The sequence below is a fragment of the Dipodomys merriami genome, unplaced genomic scaffold, assembly GCF_024711535.1.
Source record: "Dipodomys merriami isolate MVZ:Mamm:240054 unplaced genomic scaffold, mDipMer1.0.p SCAF_1, whole genome shotgun sequence".
In the NCBI taxonomy this organism is placed as follows: Eukaryota; Metazoa; Chordata; class Mammalia; order Rodentia; family Heteromyidae; genus Dipodomys; species Dipodomys merriami.
In genome coordinates, this window is record NW_027202270.1 from 92,026,040 (window position 1) to 92,043,889 (window position 17,850).

At 45.1% G+C, this 17,850-nt stretch overlaps 1 protein-coding gene across 2 annotated transcripts in view; it reads right to left on the reverse strand.

The window, feature by feature from the left end:
• Positions 1-17,850, reverse strand: part of Nrl (neural retina leucine zipper) — a 26,436-nt gene continuing 8,586 nt past the window's right edge. The window contains exons 2-6 of one of the 2 annotated variants that reach the window (XM_070025665.1): positions 7,107-7,292; positions 4,855-5,076; positions 4,701-4,759; positions 2,643-3,050; positions 1-1,759 (exon numbers count right to left, since the gene is read on the reverse strand). In XM_070025665.1, coding sequence (XP_069881766.1) covers positions 1,427-1,759; positions 2,643-3,023 — 714 coding nt within the window. In that variant the 5' untranslated portion in view covers positions 3,024-3,050; positions 4,701-4,759; positions 4,855-5,076; positions 7,107-7,292 and the 3' untranslated portion in view covers positions 1-1,426. The remainder of the gene's footprint in view (positions 1,760-2,642; positions 3,051-4,700; positions 4,760-4,854; positions 5,077-7,106; positions 7,293-17,850) is intronic. The other variant, XM_070025675.1, reaches the window with a different exon arrangement.

The following is a 17,850-nucleotide window of genomic DNA, read 5'->3' on the forward strand; positions in this document are numbered from 1 at the left end:
CACACACACACACACACACACACACACACACACACACACACACACATAGTAGTCTGAAGCTGTGCTAGAAAATGAACACTTCTTAAATTGCAAGAACATTTAGCCGATAGTATTAGAGTTCTGTCTAGACTTCAAGTTTAATTCACAAAAGCTCCACACAGCTCCTCATTGGAGAAGTCTCATCTCTGCCCTGAGAAGCAAGAGGTAGCAGGAAGCCCCTCTGTAGATTTGAAGGCCTAGGCAGCCCGAAAGGAGCAAGCAGCAGAGGATAAGTTTGAGTGAGAGTTTCCAGAGAAACCATGCTTCCTTCCCCAACTGGGAGGCTCTTCTGCTGCCTAGATTCTGGCCAGGAAGCTGGAGGACAGGTTGTCCCTTTAGTGAGGTCATCTTGGGTCCTCTTGGGGAGACCATTGGGATTTGCTCACTGGGGGGGAGGAGCTGGGGGGGGGGGGAGAGGGAGGATGCCAGAATTGAAAAGGTGTCAGAAGTCATCCAATCCGAATGGGGATTAGATAAAGTAACTGAGGCCCAGGGGAGCAATTGATTTGCTCAAGGTGACAGAGGGATCCTGTGACAGAGCTGGGACTAGTGCCCAGGTCTCCAGGCTCCTGCCTAGGGCTCTCTCCCAACAAATACTAACTGCCACCCTGGAGCTCATTCCTCTGCCCTGAGCTGCTCTGGGCCCTGAAGGCCCCTAGGTTTGACAGAGAAAAACATTTTAGGCAGAGTTCCTAGTCTGATTGTTATTGGGAATTAAAATCTCGAAAACGCAGTCATTTTAAAATGGAAAAGTTATAAAACTTTCAGTGAAAATACAGCCTCATTACAGCCTTAATGCACTACAGGTCGAAAACCTTGAATTATGGCCTGTAATCCTAGTTACTCAGAAGGTGAGATCTGAGGATGGCTGTTTGAAAGGGGGGAGGGGAGGTTCATGAGACTATTGTCTCCAATTAATCAAAGAAAGAGCCAGAACTGGTGCTGTGGCTCAAGTAGTAGGGTGCTAGCCTTGGGCAAAAAGGAGCTCTGGGATAGCACCCAGGTCCAGAGTTCAAGCTCCAGGCTCGGCAAAAATAAAAATATAATAATAACCAAACGGGGTGGGGGCCAGGCCCCACACCTTTCCTCCAGTCACTGTGCAGCTGTCCGTCCTACAATCTCTCCCCTCTAAGGTCTGACTCCGTCCTCTGCAGAGCCTGGTGCGTTCACAACCTGCCAGGAGGGGGGCTCAGCTCCCAGAACAATGACCAGCATCTAACCTGGGCTTGCCACGAGGGTCCAGAAGTTTAGGAATATTTATGTAGTCTTACAGGGAATGAAACGAGATCTAAAGGTTTCCCGGGAGTGAGGGGTACCGTGTCCCCCCTCCCACATGGTGCCAACCCACACAGCCACTACCGTACCCCACACCCCCTCTCCCAGGGGCTCAGAGAAAGAAGTGGGTGTGGTCCCCGGACCCCGCGCCGCTCGAGGTCAGCCGATCACAGCGGGCCTTGTAGAGGTCCCGCTCCCGAGCCAGGCGGGCCACCTCGGCCCTCAGGGCGTCCAGCTGCGCGGCCAGACGGGCGCGCTCGGCCTCCAGCCCGCGCCGCTGCTGCAGCCGCTTGGAGCGACAGGCCTGCGCGTATCCGCGGTTCTTCAGCGTGCGGCGCCTCTGCTTCAGCCGCAGCGCCTCGTCGCGCCCGCAGCCCCGCAGCTGCCGGTTTAGCTCCCGCACCGACATGGATACCAGAGCCGCATCCGAAAACCTCTCAGCCAGCTGCGGAGGAACAACAGTGCAGGGACTTGGTTTCCCCACCCCAGGCTGGCCCAAGCCCTGGGAAGACTCCTCCCCAGGCTCGCATCTTTACCTGAATCCTTTCTCTTTTACAGAATCTGTCCCAAGCTAGACCCTACTCGAGATCCCCGACAGATCCAGATCTCCGGGACCCGGCTGCCTCCCCCCCCCCCCCCCCCCCCCGCCCCATATGCAGGCCCCGCCTCCTGCGGGCAAGCTAGCCAATCCTGCGCCGTAACGCTTAGTATCCGCCCCCCCACACACACACACTCCTCTTGGCTAGCCACAGCCCCCCCTCCTCTTGGCTCCACGTGGACTCGAACCCGCACCCAGACAGGACTGGTCTTTCCAACACGCCCCTTTTCCCTGTCTGGAAGGCCACAACCCTGTGACCCTAAAAGGATTTAGATTATGCTTTAATGCCTGTGCTCAACACCCCCATCTGTGTCTATAATTAATAGGATGAGTCCCAATCCTTCCTGAGAAGGTTGGACCCAGGAGAAGTACGAATCCCTGACAAGGCCAACGTTAACTACGGCCTTAACTGGGCTCCCTTCCACACCCCACCTTTGTTTACTTGTCATACTCCCTCCTCCTCGCTCTTTAATTTACAGCCCTTCCCCTCTTGATCCCCTTCTAATCTTCTCCCAGTTCCTCATGATTGAACCTACTCATTTCTGTGCATTTTTGGAAAGAAAAAAAAAACCCACATAGCTTTTTTTTTTTCTATCTTATCTCTTCCAAGGGGCTTGCTTCCCTTTTCCCGCCCTTTTCAGTCCACAACCCTCTCCAGAAACTCTCCTGTCCTGGCAAGCATCTTCCCTCAGCTGGCCTCCCCATACCAGCTTGCTAATTAATTACTCACCTGAGCATGCTGGACTCCTGTTTGCTCCAGGCTCCCTGGGTAGTAGCCATGGGGGCCCTCAACAGAGACTGGGCCCTGACCCTGCAGCAGCTCCACAGCCTCATCAGGACTAAGCCCCAGCGCTTCCCCAGCTCCCAGTTGCTGCTGTAGTGTAGCCAACCAATACAGCTCCTCCAGGCCTGGCCGAGGGCCCTCCGTGGCCCCCACCATGCCTGGCTCACTGAAAGTGGGTGAAGGTGGCTCCGAGCTGTAGGGTGTAGAGCCCAGAGAGGGTGTAGGGAGTCCAGATCTCCCCTCAGAGGGCTCCCGCTTTACCTCAAACTTCATCAAGTCAAAGTCATTGACATATTCCATGGCCAGGGGACTGGGGGGCAATGCCATTCTGGGACTGGGCTGGGAGACTTGAGCCTGCAAGAAATAGGAAATATGGGCTGCCTGTCATCCACCCCCTTTTACCAAACCCCTCTTTCTCCAGAGCCAGAGTTCTGGAAAGCTAGAATAAAGATATAACCCTGTTCCCTCCAGCCACCACTAGACTGAGGGCCACTCTTCAGGTAGCAAGGGACTCATGACAGATCACAGACAGCTGAAGGTCTGCAGGAGGGAAAAGACAACACAGCATCTCACTCCACTGGTACCACTGTGATCTTTGAAAAACAAAAGTGGTATGACAGTGATTTCAATCCTCGCAACACTAGACATGCTAAGAGATTCTGTCATCTCCAGAGGCACTATTCCATTTACAAGCAATTAAAAATGTGCTTAATTAACTGTGTGTGCGTGTGTGTGTGTAAGTGTGTGTGATGTTTTAAGACAGTGGGAAGGCATGTATGCTATGAATTCTAAGGTAAAGGATACTATACTATTACAATTGTATCTTTCAAAACCCTTAGGACAGTGTCTTAAATGTATAAGACTTTAGTGCACATTTGTTCTATGGATTAATCAATCAACGAATTTCTTTTACAGGAGCTTGAGACTTTCTAAGGGAAAAAGAAAAGTTCCTAGAACCAATTCTGAAAAGATCAGGATAGAATGGTCCCTATTTCATCTCAAGGCCAATCTCTCCAACAGGAGCCCACCATGACTGATCGGCCTCCTTCCATTCAGACCCTGCTATGTTCATACAACATAGTGCAGATCAAGTTTGCCTTTTTTTTTTTTTTTTGTGGTCATGGGGCTTGAACTCTGGGCCTGGGCCCTGTCCCTCAGCTCTTTAGCTCAAGGCTAGTGCTCTACCTCTTGAGCCACAGTGCCACTTCCAGTTTTCTGAGTGGTTTATTGAAGATCAGAGTCTCACGGACTTTCCTGCCCAGGCTGGCTTTGAACCACAATCCACAGATCTCAACTTCCTGAGTAGCTAGGATTATAGGCATGAGCCACCGGCTCCTGGCTCAAGTTTGCCTTCCTGACTTGCTTCTCCTTCTGTCCAGTGAGGGCAGTTAGACTTTGTAAAATCCCAGAGAGTGTTCTACAGGACACTAATTCTGTGCAGTACCAATAAAAAGGTCTATGCTCATACAATTTTAGACAGGACTTCTTCCTAGCCTCCCTCTGGCAGATTCACAAAGTACAACACACATTCACCTGAGAAGTCACTCAGCAAACCATCTGTTTAACTTCAACAGACTGTCCCAAAGATGGCACCAAGGATCTCTCTGTGTGTCATTTCCCCTGCCCCCCACCTCTGTTACCAACTATAGAATACATGTCAACCTGGGTAATCTCTATCTAGAGAACTTTAGAAATCCTTTCCAGCCTGCAAGTTGTAGCGGTAGCCTAACTCTCAATTACAACAACCCATCCCTCATTCCTAAAAGGGGCAGGACAGAGAGTGCTTATCCCCAAGGCTTAGACTCTGGCTCCCTCTCAATGTTCCAAGTCTAGGTAGACCTCTTTTCAGCCACATCTCAGTCCCCCAAGGTCTAACCAGAGTGATAGAAGGCAAGAGTTGCTGCTTTCAATTAAAGGAATTGGTCCTAGAAGGAGGGACATTGAGAGAGGTGTGCAAAAAGACCTGGGCACACAGAGATTAAATAAGTAGGGAAGGTTGCTTACCTTTCTGATATGATAGCAGCCAGGGTGTGTGTGAAGCAGGATACAGAAATGTGAAGCTTCTAGAAAGCAAGCAACAGAGAACATATAGCAGGTAGCAGGGGAGGGGATGGTACACGAGACACCTAACAGTCAGGTGGGTTCCAGACATACTCACTTTAAAGAAGGCAGAGATGATGTGGTCAGAACCAGATGAGCACAGCTTCCTCCAAAACTGAAGAAGCCATGGAGCAATGCCTGGGACCCCTGTGCTTAGAACTAGGGGGGCTGTGGGCGCAGAGCCTAAAGGGCCCTCTTAAAGGGCTAGCTCCTTGAGATCATCCGTGATGCTCAGGCCTCAGCCAATGAGGTAAAGGGATCATTTGCATATCGCATTGACCTGAAGGGTTAGAAGAAAGGGAGAAGAGTAGACAAGTATGACTGTTTTCAGTGAAGGGAAGAGGATATCTTTCCAAGTACATTTATTCATGGTTTGACTCATATGTACTTAGTTTTCTAATACAGAGAGCTACAATGACCCCAACCACTTTCCCTCTATGTGAACACAACCTCAACCCTCCACCATCCAAAGCTTGGGACTAGACAAACTCCAAGGGCTAGACAAACTCCAAGCAAACTCCCACCTTCCAGGGCTCTGTGCACCTCTTTAAGTGTTCTTTACGTTCTCTTATACCCACTCTTTCCTGTCCTGATAGGTCTGTTTCCTCTTCTCAAGTATCCTTATATTTCTGCCCCTTCCCAACCTCCACTTTGGCTGGCTTATGCCACGGCTGTCCCTCCACCCCCCGATTATGTTAGCATAGAGATGAGAAACTTTTCCCGTGGAGAACTTTCCACTCTTAAATAACCCAGCCCCAAATAGGAAAAGAAAGATTGAGGGAACTCAAGCTCCTTCTGAGCTGCCAAAAGATATAGAAATCTAAATACCACTACTCTAATGGCTAACTTTCATAACTGCCCTCACAAGACCTGCTTCTCCTCACCTTTTCCCCATGTGTGTCCCTGTCTTCTCTCCTCTCTCATATATTATGGTTCCCAGATGGCTGGGGGGAGAAGAGGAGTGACCTACATTTTCAGCCTAATCTCCTAACACCTCTTAGAGCTATCATCCTCCAGTAGGAGTGCGAACAGAGATACTAGGAATTAGCTAAGGAGATATTTAAACCTGTCTGAAGCTGTTTAGGGTCTGTACAAGAATAGAACTCAGAAGTTAAAGGCTATTCCCTATTTTCTGAGGACACCTGGACACTCCCACTGAGTTAATGGGTCTTCTTTCCCAACTCACAGAGAGACCAGGATTTCTGTCCACCCTAACGATCCTCAGTTACAAAAATTAGCTTGATCCAGCCTTGGGCATTAGGGAAGAGCTAGTCGATGCAAATTATTTAAGATGATAGTTTTCCAAGTATGATCCCCAGATCAGTAACTTCAGCCTTTCTCAGAGAGACATAAAAGACATAAAAAAATTCTCTAAACTCATCTCAAAATTATTGAATCAGAAACTCTAGGGATAGGACCTCATAGAAGGGCTGTACTTTAACAAGTCCTCCTGGCAATTCTGACACAGTTTGAGAGACATTTGTCAACAGATGACTACATTCAGCCCAGCTTCCTTTAGTGTGTACATGAATGTGTGTGTGTACCTACACACACGCATGTGGTTAGTCAGCTTTTTTTTTTCAGTTGTAGGGTTTGAACTCAGGGCTAGGCACTGAGCTTTTGTGCATAAGACTAGCACTCTACCACTTTGAGCCACAGCTCCACTTATGGTTTTCTGGTAGTTAATTGGAGAGAAGAATCTCAAGGACTTTCCTGGCCAGGCTGGCTTTGAACTGTGATCCTCAGATCTCAGCCTCTTGAGTAGCTAGGATTATAGGCATGAGCTAGGGGTATCTGGCATTGTCAGCTGGCCTTTCATTACTATTATGATTTTGATATAGAGTGCATTCCAAAGGCTTAGATGTTAAAGGCTTGGTTCCCAGCTGGTAGCACAATTAAAAGGTAATTGGATTGTGAAAGTGCTAACCTCCAGTAAGAGAATCAATTGATGTATTTATACCAAGTGAACTATTAAGAGGTAGGACCTCATTTGTGGAAATAAGTTACTAAGGTATACCTTTGGGGATATATCTTGTCTCCAGCCCTTGCTTTTTTCCCCTCTGCTTTCTAGCCATCATAAAAGTGAACAGTTTTGTGCCACCATTTACTCTGCCCTGATATTTGGCCTTGTCTCCAGGCCAAGGACTAAAACCACTGCAAGTGTGAGGGGGGGAAAAACATGTTCTCCTTTGTTGATACTGAGAGAATGTAATACTCTTCTCTGGTATTTTGTCACAATGGTAAAGACAAACACAATTACTATATCAAAAAACCTTGTCAGGCGCCAGGGGCTCACTCATGTTATCTTACCTACTCAGGAAGCTGAGGGCTGAGGATCATGGTTTGAAGCCAGTCCAGGTCGAAAAGTCCATGAGGCTCTTATCTCCAATTAAGCAGCAAAAAGCCAAAGGTAGAGCTGTGGCTTAGGTGATAGAGTACCAGCCTTAAGTGAAAAGACCAAATGAGACTGCAAGGCCCTGAGTTCAAGCCCCAGTACTAGCACAAAAAAAGAGAGAGAAAAGAAAAGAGAAATAAGCAACTTATAAAGAGTTCATTTTGACTTGCAAAATAGGCTCCTGTCCATGATTATTTGGCCCCATACCTTTTGGGCTTGTGGTGCGGCAGGAGCATTTGATGGAGTAAAGCTATTCACTTTGTGGGGGAACAATAGTAGGAGGACTTCATATCCCCTTCAAGAGCTCACCCCCAATGATCAGAAGACCTCTCACTGAGCTCCAACTCTTAAGAGTTTCCACTGCCTCTCTAGAGTATCAAGCTGAGGGCTAAAACTTTAACACATAGTCATCTGGAGGACATTTAACATCCAAACTATGAGACATCCTTTCTCCACACATATTAGAAGACCTGGATCAGAGGACATCACTTTCTTCCCATGCCTGGGTCTCCATTTTGTGAATCAGAGTCCATGGTCATCATTTTAATAGAAAGGCTTCTATTAAGCCAGGCCTAGTGGCTCATGCCTCTAATTCCAGCTACTCAGAAAGCAGAGGTAGAGCCAGGCGCTGGTGGCTCACGCCTGTAATCCTAGCTACTCAGGAGGCTGAGATCTGAGGATCGCGGTTCAAAGCCAGCCTGGGCAGGAGAGACCGTGAGACTCCTATCTCCAATAAACCACCAGAAAACCGGAAGTGGCGCTGTAGCTCAAGTGGTAGAGCGCTTGCCTTGAACTGAAGAGCTGAGGGACAGTGCCCAGGACCAGAGTTCAAGCCCCACGACCTACCAAAAAATAAAAATAAAAAAAGCAGAGGTAGGAGAATTACAATTTGGAGGTCATTCAGGGCAAAGTTACTGACTCACTATCTCAAAAAAATAATATATGTATGTATGTGTATATATAATGTAATATATGTGTGTATACACACATACACACACACACACACACACACACCAAAAGGGTGGGGAGTATGACTCAAGTGGTAGAGAGATTGCCTAGCATTGTTAGACCCTGGGCGCAATCTCTAGAACTTCAACAGAAGGAAAAGGAGAGGGAAGATTGGGGAAAAGAGAAGGGAGGGAGGAGGAGGAAAGACGAAAGAGAAAAGGGGAAGAGGAGAAGAAGAGAGAAGGAGGAGGAATGGAGGAGAAGGAGAAGAAGAAGAAGAAGAGGAAGAGGAATTAAGAAGGAGGAAGAAGAGGGGAGGAGGGTAAGGAAAAGAGGGGAAGAGGGTCAGGAAAGGGAGCATGGAAGGGTAGAAAAGGGGGGAGGAGGGAAAGAAGATGAAGGAAGGAATCAGTGTTGTTTTCTCAGAAAAAAAAAAAAAAGGCTCAAAGCCTAGGAACTAGCCACAAAATGGGAATTCGGATCATGGGATCAGGGAACCCCACACCCATGCATATGCAAGACAGCTCAAAAATGGGCACCCAAATAGCTAGAATTTCCCTGAAGAAACAAGAAATAGAAAATGTTGAGAGCATCCCCTTTCTCATGCCATAGCCTGGCCAGACACTTGCCCCCAGTGGGCAGCTGTCAGGCCTGCCTTGATCCTCTTGTTTACTGGAGGGCTCAAAGCCGAGGTGGGAGGACTAAGCCGTTAAGGGACTAAGAGAGTCAGACTAAACAAGCTCAGGCCAATTGAGCCTCTCACTCCAGGTGAGACCAGGCACAGGGAGCCAAGGAAAGGCATCAGGATGGTAAAGACTGGGCTCAGGCCTGAGGAGAGGACCCAGGGCCCCCTGAGGAGAAGCTATAAGCAGGCAGTGGGGATCCAAGAGGCAGAGCTCATCCCAGCAATACTACAGGAAGAGAAATAAAGAGACTGAGACATATGGAGACAAGGAAGTAGAGATGAAAAGATGAAGCCAAGGTGAATTCCAGGAATGATGGTTTTAAAAGAAGCCAGACAAGGAGACTAGCTAAGGAAGCTGTAGGTGTTACCCTGGCACAGAGATAGAACATACCACGTTCTCTATGGAGCTTTAGGTTAAAGGGAACAGAAAGATGTCACAGAAATGATGAGAAGAGGGTCATGGGGAACTAAGAAAAGAATGAAGACCAAGAAGAGAATGAAAGACAGCTAGAGAGGTAGGTAAGAGCAAGATCCTAGAACAAAAGGGGCCAGATGAAAGTGGCTCTCACCTCTAATCCTAGCTTCTCAAGAGACCAAGATCTGGGCTGGGAAGGTGGCTCAGTGGTAGAGCGCTTGCCTCGCATGCATGAGGCCCTGAGTTCAATTCCTCAGCACCACATAAGCAAAAAGGAAAAAAAGCCAGAAGTGGCGCTGTGGCTCAAGTGTTAGAGCGCTAACCTTGAGCTGAAGAGCTGAGGGACAGCGCTCAGGCCCAGAGTTCAGGCCCCATGACCGGAACCAAAAAAAAAAGAGACCAAGATCTGAAGATTACAGTTCAAAGCCAGCCTGGACAGGAAAGTCCTTGACACTCTTACCTCCAATTAACCACCAAAAAAGAAAATAAAGCAAGAAGTGGAACTGTAACTCAAATAGTAGAGCAAAAAAAGCTAAGAGACAGCACCCAGGTTCAGCGTTCAAGCCCCAGGACACCCCCCCCACACACACACACACAGACATAGATACACACAGACACACACACAGACACACACACACACACACACACACACACAAAGTTGTAGAAGAAAGTGAACAGTGAAGGGCATGGTAGTATATATCTGTAATCCCAGCATTTGGGAGGCAGAAGCAAAACATCAAGAGTCAGAACCCAGGCTAGCCAGGGCTATATAGTGAGATCTTGTCTGAAAAAAAAATGAAGGGAAGGAAGGCAGAAAGGGGAGGGGAGAGGGAAAGAGCAAAGGAAACAAAGGGCTGGGCTCATGTCTATAATTCTAGCCACTTAGGAAGCTGAGGTATGAGGATTGAGGTTTGAAGTCAGCCTGAGAAGGAAAATCCATGAGATTCTTATCTCTAACTAATCACCCAAAAGCCAGAAGTGTTAAGGCTTGAGTGCTTGAATAACAACACTCAGGCCCCAAGTCCAAACCCTAGTACCAGTACAAAAAGAAGGAGGAGGAGAAGGAAAAGAAGAAAGAAGAGGAGGAGGCAAAATAGGAAGGGGGGGAGGGGGAGGGAAGGGGAACAAAGAGATCATCCAGCTACAGAAAAAGAGCCCCATCTTCTGAGATTCATATTCCAGATATCTAGGAATGTCCTGCCTGAAGAGCCCAAGCCTATTTCTAAGGCTTGGACATCTTTCCTGATTTTCTTTGCTACAGGTGGATCACAGCACTAATGCACAAATCCATAGGTTCAAAGGATGACCAAGAAGTGAGTGCTTGCAGAAGGTTGTTGGGATGGGCAGATGAGAAGGACTCGCGTTTGCATACAGAGCTCCCTCACAGTCAGAGATGGCATCCGAGTAGGAAGGGAAGTGGTCCCAGTTAAGGGCCAGAAAATGAAAGGTGCCTCACCTCACACCACCACATTCTGGTGGAGAATTCTGAGGATTCCAAGTAAAGTCAAAGTCATCTTCCAGACCCGTATTATGCATATGATTTGACAAGGGAAAAAAAATAAAAGAAACCTGTTTTGCTTAAGTTTATTATCTTGAGCTATACATTTAAATATTTTATTTCATTTTATTGGGTCCCAATAACTGAGGCTTGAACTCAGGGCCTCATACTCTCACTTGGCTTTTTTACATTAAGGCTGGCACTCTACCACGTGAGCCATACCTCCACTTAGAGCTCTCTCCTGGTAAATGGAAGATAAGATTCCCGTGGACTAAGCTGGGCGCCAGTGGTTCACACCTGTATTCCTAGCTGCTCAGGAGGCTGAGATCTGAGGATTGCAGTTCAAAGCCAGCCTGGGCAGGAAAGTCTGTGAGACTCTTAGCTCCAATAAACCACTAAAAAACCAGAAGTGGCACTGTGGCTCAAGTGGTAGAGCACTCGCCTTGAGCTGAAGAGCTGAGGGATAGCGCCCAGGCCCAGAGTTCAAGCCCCACGAACAACAACAACAACAAAAAGAGTCTCATGGACTTTTCTTCCTGGTCTGGCTTTGAACTGGAATCCTCAGATCTCAGCCTCCTGAGTAGCTAGGATCAAGTGTCAGCTACCAGTATCCAGAAGTTTTAAACACAAGCTTTGTGGAGCTCTATTTGTATTCTTGCCCAAGGCTTTCCCTATGTGTGTTAGAGATGTACCTACACTAAATAACGCCCCCCCATACACCCACATCTGCACTCTTCTTTACCCAGGATAACCTCAAACTCCTTTGCTTATATTCTACTATGGAACTGGGACTAGAAGCATGAGCACAGAAGAGTGCTATGAAGAAGGGCAGAGTGCTATGAGCTTTGATTTCAATGAAGATGGAATTTTCATGGAGTCAGGGAGGGGACAAATGTGGTATTGCAGGGACAAGTTGCCTAAGGAAGTTACATTATACGGAGACTAGTCCAGTGAATAAAAAGTGACCATGCTTGCAGGCTTCAGGAGTGGCACAGGCAAACCTGAGACAGGAAGGAGATAAACAATGTAGTCAGAGAGCAGAAAGCAAAGAGGCAGGAAAGAATGGTCATAGTTGAGATTGGAACAGTGTGAAGCTACTACAGGATTGTCCGTGGAGACAAAATATGATAAAGTTTGTATGTAAAAAGATCATTTCAGAGCCAGGTGCTGGTGGCTCATGCCTGTAATCCTAGCTACTCAGGAGGCTGAGATCAGAGGATCGTGGTTAGACTTTTATCTCCAATTAACTACCAGAATATCAGAAGTGGAGATGTGGCTCAAAGTGATAGAGCACTAGCCTTAAGAGAGGTCCCCGGGGCTGGGGGTTTAGCCCAGCGGAAGGGCGCCCGCCTGGCGCGCCCAAGGCCCTGGGTTCGGTTCTCAGCCCTAGTTTAAAAAAAAAAAAAAAAAAAAAGAGAGAGTTCCCAAGCCCTGAGTTCAAGCTCCATGTCCAACCAAAAACAAAACAAAACAAAAAAAAGAATAATTTAAGGACTTTCTTTGTGGAGAACAAAGAAGTTAGATTGGAAGTTAATGCAGTATCCATGTTGAGTTTGAGGATATGTCAAATTGGTAATTACACCAGAATGTGGTAGTGATAGAAGAAGCAGCTTTTGGCTATTGTCACTGAACTAAGACTATTTCTCTTCCCTCCTCTGATGCCATCTTGGATTACCAGTGCGTATGCAAGCAAATATGTGAACTCCCATCTACCCATCCCCACTGATGATGTTTAAGTAGCTGGTTGGAGAGGACTTTCTTCCACTTTCTTTCTTTCTTTCTTTCTTTCTTTCTTTCTTTCTTTCTTTCTTTCTTTCTTTCTTTCTTTCTTTCTTTCTTTCTTTCTCTTCCTTCCTTCCTTTCTCTTTCTTTCTTTCTTTCTTGCTTGCTTGCTTTCCTTCTTTCTTCCTTCTTTTTTTTTTTGCCAGTCATGGGGCTTGAACTCAGGGCTAGGCACAAACCCTGAGCTTCTTTTTGTTCATGGCTAGCACATGGAGCCACAGCACCATTTCCAGCTTTTTAGGTATTGAATTGGAGATACAATTCTCATGGACTTGGGGCTGGGAAGGTAGCTCAGCGGTAGAGTGCATGCCTTGCAAGCATGAGGCCCTGAGTTCGATTCCTCAGGACCACATAAACAGAAAAAGCCGGAAGTGGCGCTGTGGCTCCAGTGGTAGAGCGTACAGGTCCAGAGTTCAGGCCTCATGGCCGGCAAAAAAAAACAAAACAAAACAATTCTCGTGGACTTTTCTTTTTTTTTTTTTTTTTTTTTTTTAATTTTTTTTATTGTAGAGATACTATACAGAGGGTTACAGCTACATGAGTGAGGTAATGAGTACACTTCCACTTCCTCTTGAACATTGTTACCCCCTCCATTGTTTTCCCCCTACCATCCCCTCCCTCCCTCCCTTCCCCAAGGTTCTTTTTTTTTTTTTTTTTTTTTGATCGTGATTAAGTGATTACTTAATTTCCGGAAATTCACAGTATTGTGGAATAATGATGCTCATTTAAAGTCACAAGTTCATTCTAACTTTCCTGGAGCAAATTGTCTATCACAGTCTGTAATATATAACGGTGCTCATATGTTATATACCATATATGTGATCAGCAGCATGGGGATATTTAGTAGTGGTTCAACCAGATGAGTGGGAGTTCTTTGTTTCTTAAGTCCTGTTAGTTTTGTCATATCACCTAACCTTTTGGATTCATCATCCACTTATCAGGGAGACCATGTACTGTTTGTCTCTTCGTTCTTGGCTTACCTCGCTCAACATGATTCCTTCTAGCTCCATCCATTTCCCTGCAAATGCCATTATTTTGTCATTTCTAATGGCTGCATAATATTCCATTGTGTATAGATACCACAATTTTTGGATCCATTCATCTGTGGTGGGGCATCTAGGTTGTTTCCATATCCTAGCTATTGCGAACAGTGCTGCAATAAACATGGAGGTGCACGTGTCCTTGTATATTGGTTCCTGTTGTTCAGGGTAGATGCCTAGAAGTGGTATGACTGGGTCGTAAGGGAGGTCAATCTTTAGCTTTCTAAGGACCCTCCAGACTGCTTTCCAAAGTGGTTGTATGAGTGTACATTCCCACCAGCAGTGTAATAGCGTTCCTCGTTCTCCACATCCCCTCCAGCATTTGTCGTTGGCTGATTTGTGGATGTGGGACATTCTGACTGGGGTAAGGTGGTATCTCAGGGTTGTCTTTATTTGCATTTCCTTCACCACCAGGGATGATGAACATTTCCTCATGTGTTTCTTTGCCATTTTTATTTCTTCATTTGAGAAGTCCCTCTTTAGTTCCCTTGCCCAGTTAGTAATTGGTGTGTTGGGTTTGGGAGGGATTAGTTTCTTGAGTTCCCTGTATATACAGGATGTTAACCCCTTGTCTGATATATTGCTGGTAAATATTTTTTCCCAATTAGTTGGTTGTCTTTCTAGCTTGGTTGCGATAGCTTTATCTGTGCAGAAGCTTTTTATTTTAAGGTAGTCCCATTTGTCGAGTCTCTCTCCAATTTGTTGTGACCCTGGGACTCTGTTCAGGAAGTTCCTTCCTGTGCCTATTAGTTCAAGTGTCTCTCCTACTCTGTCCTGCAGTAGTTTCAGAGATTCAGGTTTAATGTTAAGGTCTTTAATCCATTTTGAGTTGATGTTGGTGCATGGTGATAGGCTGGGGTCCACTTTTAGTTTTCTGCATGTGGCTGCCCAGTTTTCCCAGCACCAACGGTTGAAGAGGCTGTGTTTCTTCCATTGTATGTCTTTGGCTCCTTTGTCGAATATCAGCTGGCTGTAGGCCTGTGGATTTATTTCTGGATCTTCTATTCTGTTCCATTGGTCTTCGGGTCTGTTTTTGTGCCAGTACCATGCTGTCTTTGTTATTATAGCTCTGTAGTAGAGTTTGAAGTTCGGCATGGATAGCCCTCCCATATTGTCTTTATCCCCTAGAATTGTTTTGGCTATTCTAGGTCTTTTGTTGTTCCATATGAATTTTTGGACTGTTTTCTGTATTTCAGTGATGTACGTCATTGGGATTTTAATAGGAATTGCGTTGAATTTGTATATTAGTTTTGGAAGTATTACCATCTTTACTATATTAAGTCGGCCTATCCAGGAGCATGGGAGGTCTTTCCATTTCCTAGTGTCTTCTGCAATTTCTTTCTTTAACTTTTTATAGTTCTCATTAAATAGTTCTTTTACATCTTTGGTTAGGTTAATTCCTAAATATTTTATTTTTCGGGAGGTTATTGTGAATGGGGTTGCTCCCTTTATTTCCCTCTCTTCCTGTACATTATCAGTGTATAGGAAGGCAACTGATTTTTGTGGGTTTATTTTGTATCCTGCTATTTTGCCGAAGTGATTTATGATTTCTAAGAGTTTGGGGATGGAGTTTTTGGGATCGTGGAGGTATAGTATCATGTCGTCTGCAAAAAGGGATAGTTTAACTTCTTCTTTTCCTATGAGGATCCCTTTAATGTCTTTTTCTTGCCTTATTGCCCTGGCTAAGGGTTCTAGGACTATATTGAAGAGGAGTGGAGACAGTGGGCATCCTTGCCTTGTTCCTGATTTTAGGAGAATTGGTTGTAGCTTTTCCCCATTAAGTATAATATTGGCTATTGGTCTGTCATAAATGGCTTTTATTGTTTTTAGAAATGTTCCTTCTATTCCTATTTTCTCCAGAGCTTTTAGCATGAATGAATGTTGAATTTTGTCAAAGGCCTTTTCTGCATCTGTAGCGATAATCATGTGATTCTTGACCTTGGCTCTGTTGATATGTTGGATTACATTTATTGACTTACGTATGTTAAACCATCCCTGTGTCTCTGGGATGAAGCCTACCTGGTCATAGTGAATTATTTTTTTTATGTGTTTCTGGATTCTGTTAGCTAGAATCTTGTTAAGGATCTTTGCATCTGTGTTCATCAAGGAGATTGGCCTGTAATTCTCCTTTTTGGTTGGGTCTTTGCCTGGTTTGGGGATGAGTGTGATATTGGCTTCGTAGAATGAGTTTGGGATAGCTCCTTCCTTCTCTGTTTCTCTGAAGAGCTTGAGGAGTATGGGTATTAGTTCTTGTTTAAAGGTCTTATAGAATTCTGCTGTGAATCCATCTGGTCCTGGGCTTTTTTTTGTTGGAAGACTTTTGATAGCTTCCTGTATCTCATTATAGGATATTGGCTTATTTAATTGGTTAACTTCTTCTTTGCTCAGTTTGGGCAACTTGTATTTCTCTAAAAATGCATCCATTTCTGCCCGATTTTCTTCCTTTAGAGAGTATAGCTTTTGAAAGTAGTCTGTTAGAATTGTTTGGATATCTTGGGTACGTGTGGTGATGTTTCCCGTGGCATCCCTAATCCTATTAATATGGGTTTCCTCTCTTCTTTTTTTAATTAATCTAGCCAATGGGCCATCAATTTTGTTTATTTTTTCAAAGAACCAGCTTTTTGTTTGGTTTATTTTGGTTATGGTTTTCTGATTTTCTAATTGGTTAATCTCTGCTTTTAATTTGGTTATCTGGCTTCTTCTAGTAGCTTTAGGTTCCATTTTTTCCTGTTTTTCTAGCTGTTTTAATTGCAACATGAGATTATTTACTTGGTCTGTCTCCATTCTCTTGATGTGGGCACTGAGGGCAATAAATTTGCCCCTCAGGACTGCTTTTGCTGTGTCCCACAAGTTTCTTTGTGAGGTGTTTTCATTTTCATTGAGTTGTAGGAAATGCTTTATTTCTTCTCTGATCTCTTCTGTTATCCAGGCATTGTTAAGGAGTGTGCTGTTCAATTTCCATGTATTGGAGAAATTTCTGCTGTATGCTTTGTTATTGAGAGCTAGCTTGATTCCACTGTGGTCAGATAGGATACAGGGGATTATGTCGATCCCTTTGTATTTGCTTAAGTTCCTTGCATGAACTATGATATGGTCTATTTTGGAGAAAGTTCCATGAGCTGCTGAGAAGAATGTGTACTGTGTTGTTTTAGGGTGAAATACGCGGTAGATGTCAGTTAATTCCGCTTGCAGTATGGCCTCTCTTAATTCGGTAGCTTCTTTGCCAATCCTCTGGTTGGTAGACCTGTCCTTTGGTGAGAGTGGTGTGTTAAAGTCTCCTAGTATTATCGTATTGGGATCTATTTTATTCTGTAAGTTTGAGAGCATTTGTTTGACATATCTAGGTGCACCAATATTTGGGGCATATAAGTTGATGATGGTTATATCCTCCTCTTGGATTGTTCCCTTTATTAATATGTAGTGTCCGTCCTTGTCTTTCTGTACTGATTTTAATGAAAAGTTTATTTTGTCAGATATCAGGATAGCTACACCTGCTTTCTTACTGGGGGCGTTTGATTGGTAGATCCTTTTCCACCCCTTCACTCTGAGTTTGTTTGTATGTTTGGCTGAGAGGTGGGTCTCCTGAAGGCAACAGATGGATGGGTCTTGTTTTCTTATCCAGTCCTCAGTTCGTTTTCTTTTAATTGGCGAATTCAGCCCATTTATATTAAGAGAAAGTATAGAGAGATGCATTGTTGTCCCTGCCATTCCGTTTTCCTAAGTTTTTCTTTTTTCCTTTCCTCCTGTGCTTGCTCAGTTAGACTTTGAGTAATGCCTGTTTGGGGCAGGCCCCAGTTCCTGGCTGCTTTCTTCAGGTTGTGTCCCCCCTCTTAGAATTCTTTGTAATGCTGGCTTAATGTTTATGAATTCATTTAGTTTTTCTTTGCTATTAAAAGTTTTCAGTTCTCCATCAAATGTGAATGCTAGCTTTGCCGGGTAGATCAGTCTGGGTTGGCAGTTATTGGCTCTCAGGGCTCGTATGGTGCTTTCCCAGGCTTTTCTTGCATTCATTGTTTGTGTGGAGAGATCTGCAGTAATTCTTATTTTTTTCCCATTGTAGTATAGCTCCTTCTTCATTTTTGCTGCATGCAGGATTGTTTCCTTATTATTCAGATCTATCATTTTTACTATAATGTGTCTAGAAGTGTTTCTCCTGGGGTCTTGCTTGTTGGGTGTTCGATAAGCTTTTGTGATGTAGTTAAGATGGTCGTTTTTGAGGTGGGGAAAATTTTCATTGATTATCTTGTTAAATAGGTGTTGCATTCCCTTGCTCTGGAATTCCTCACCTTCG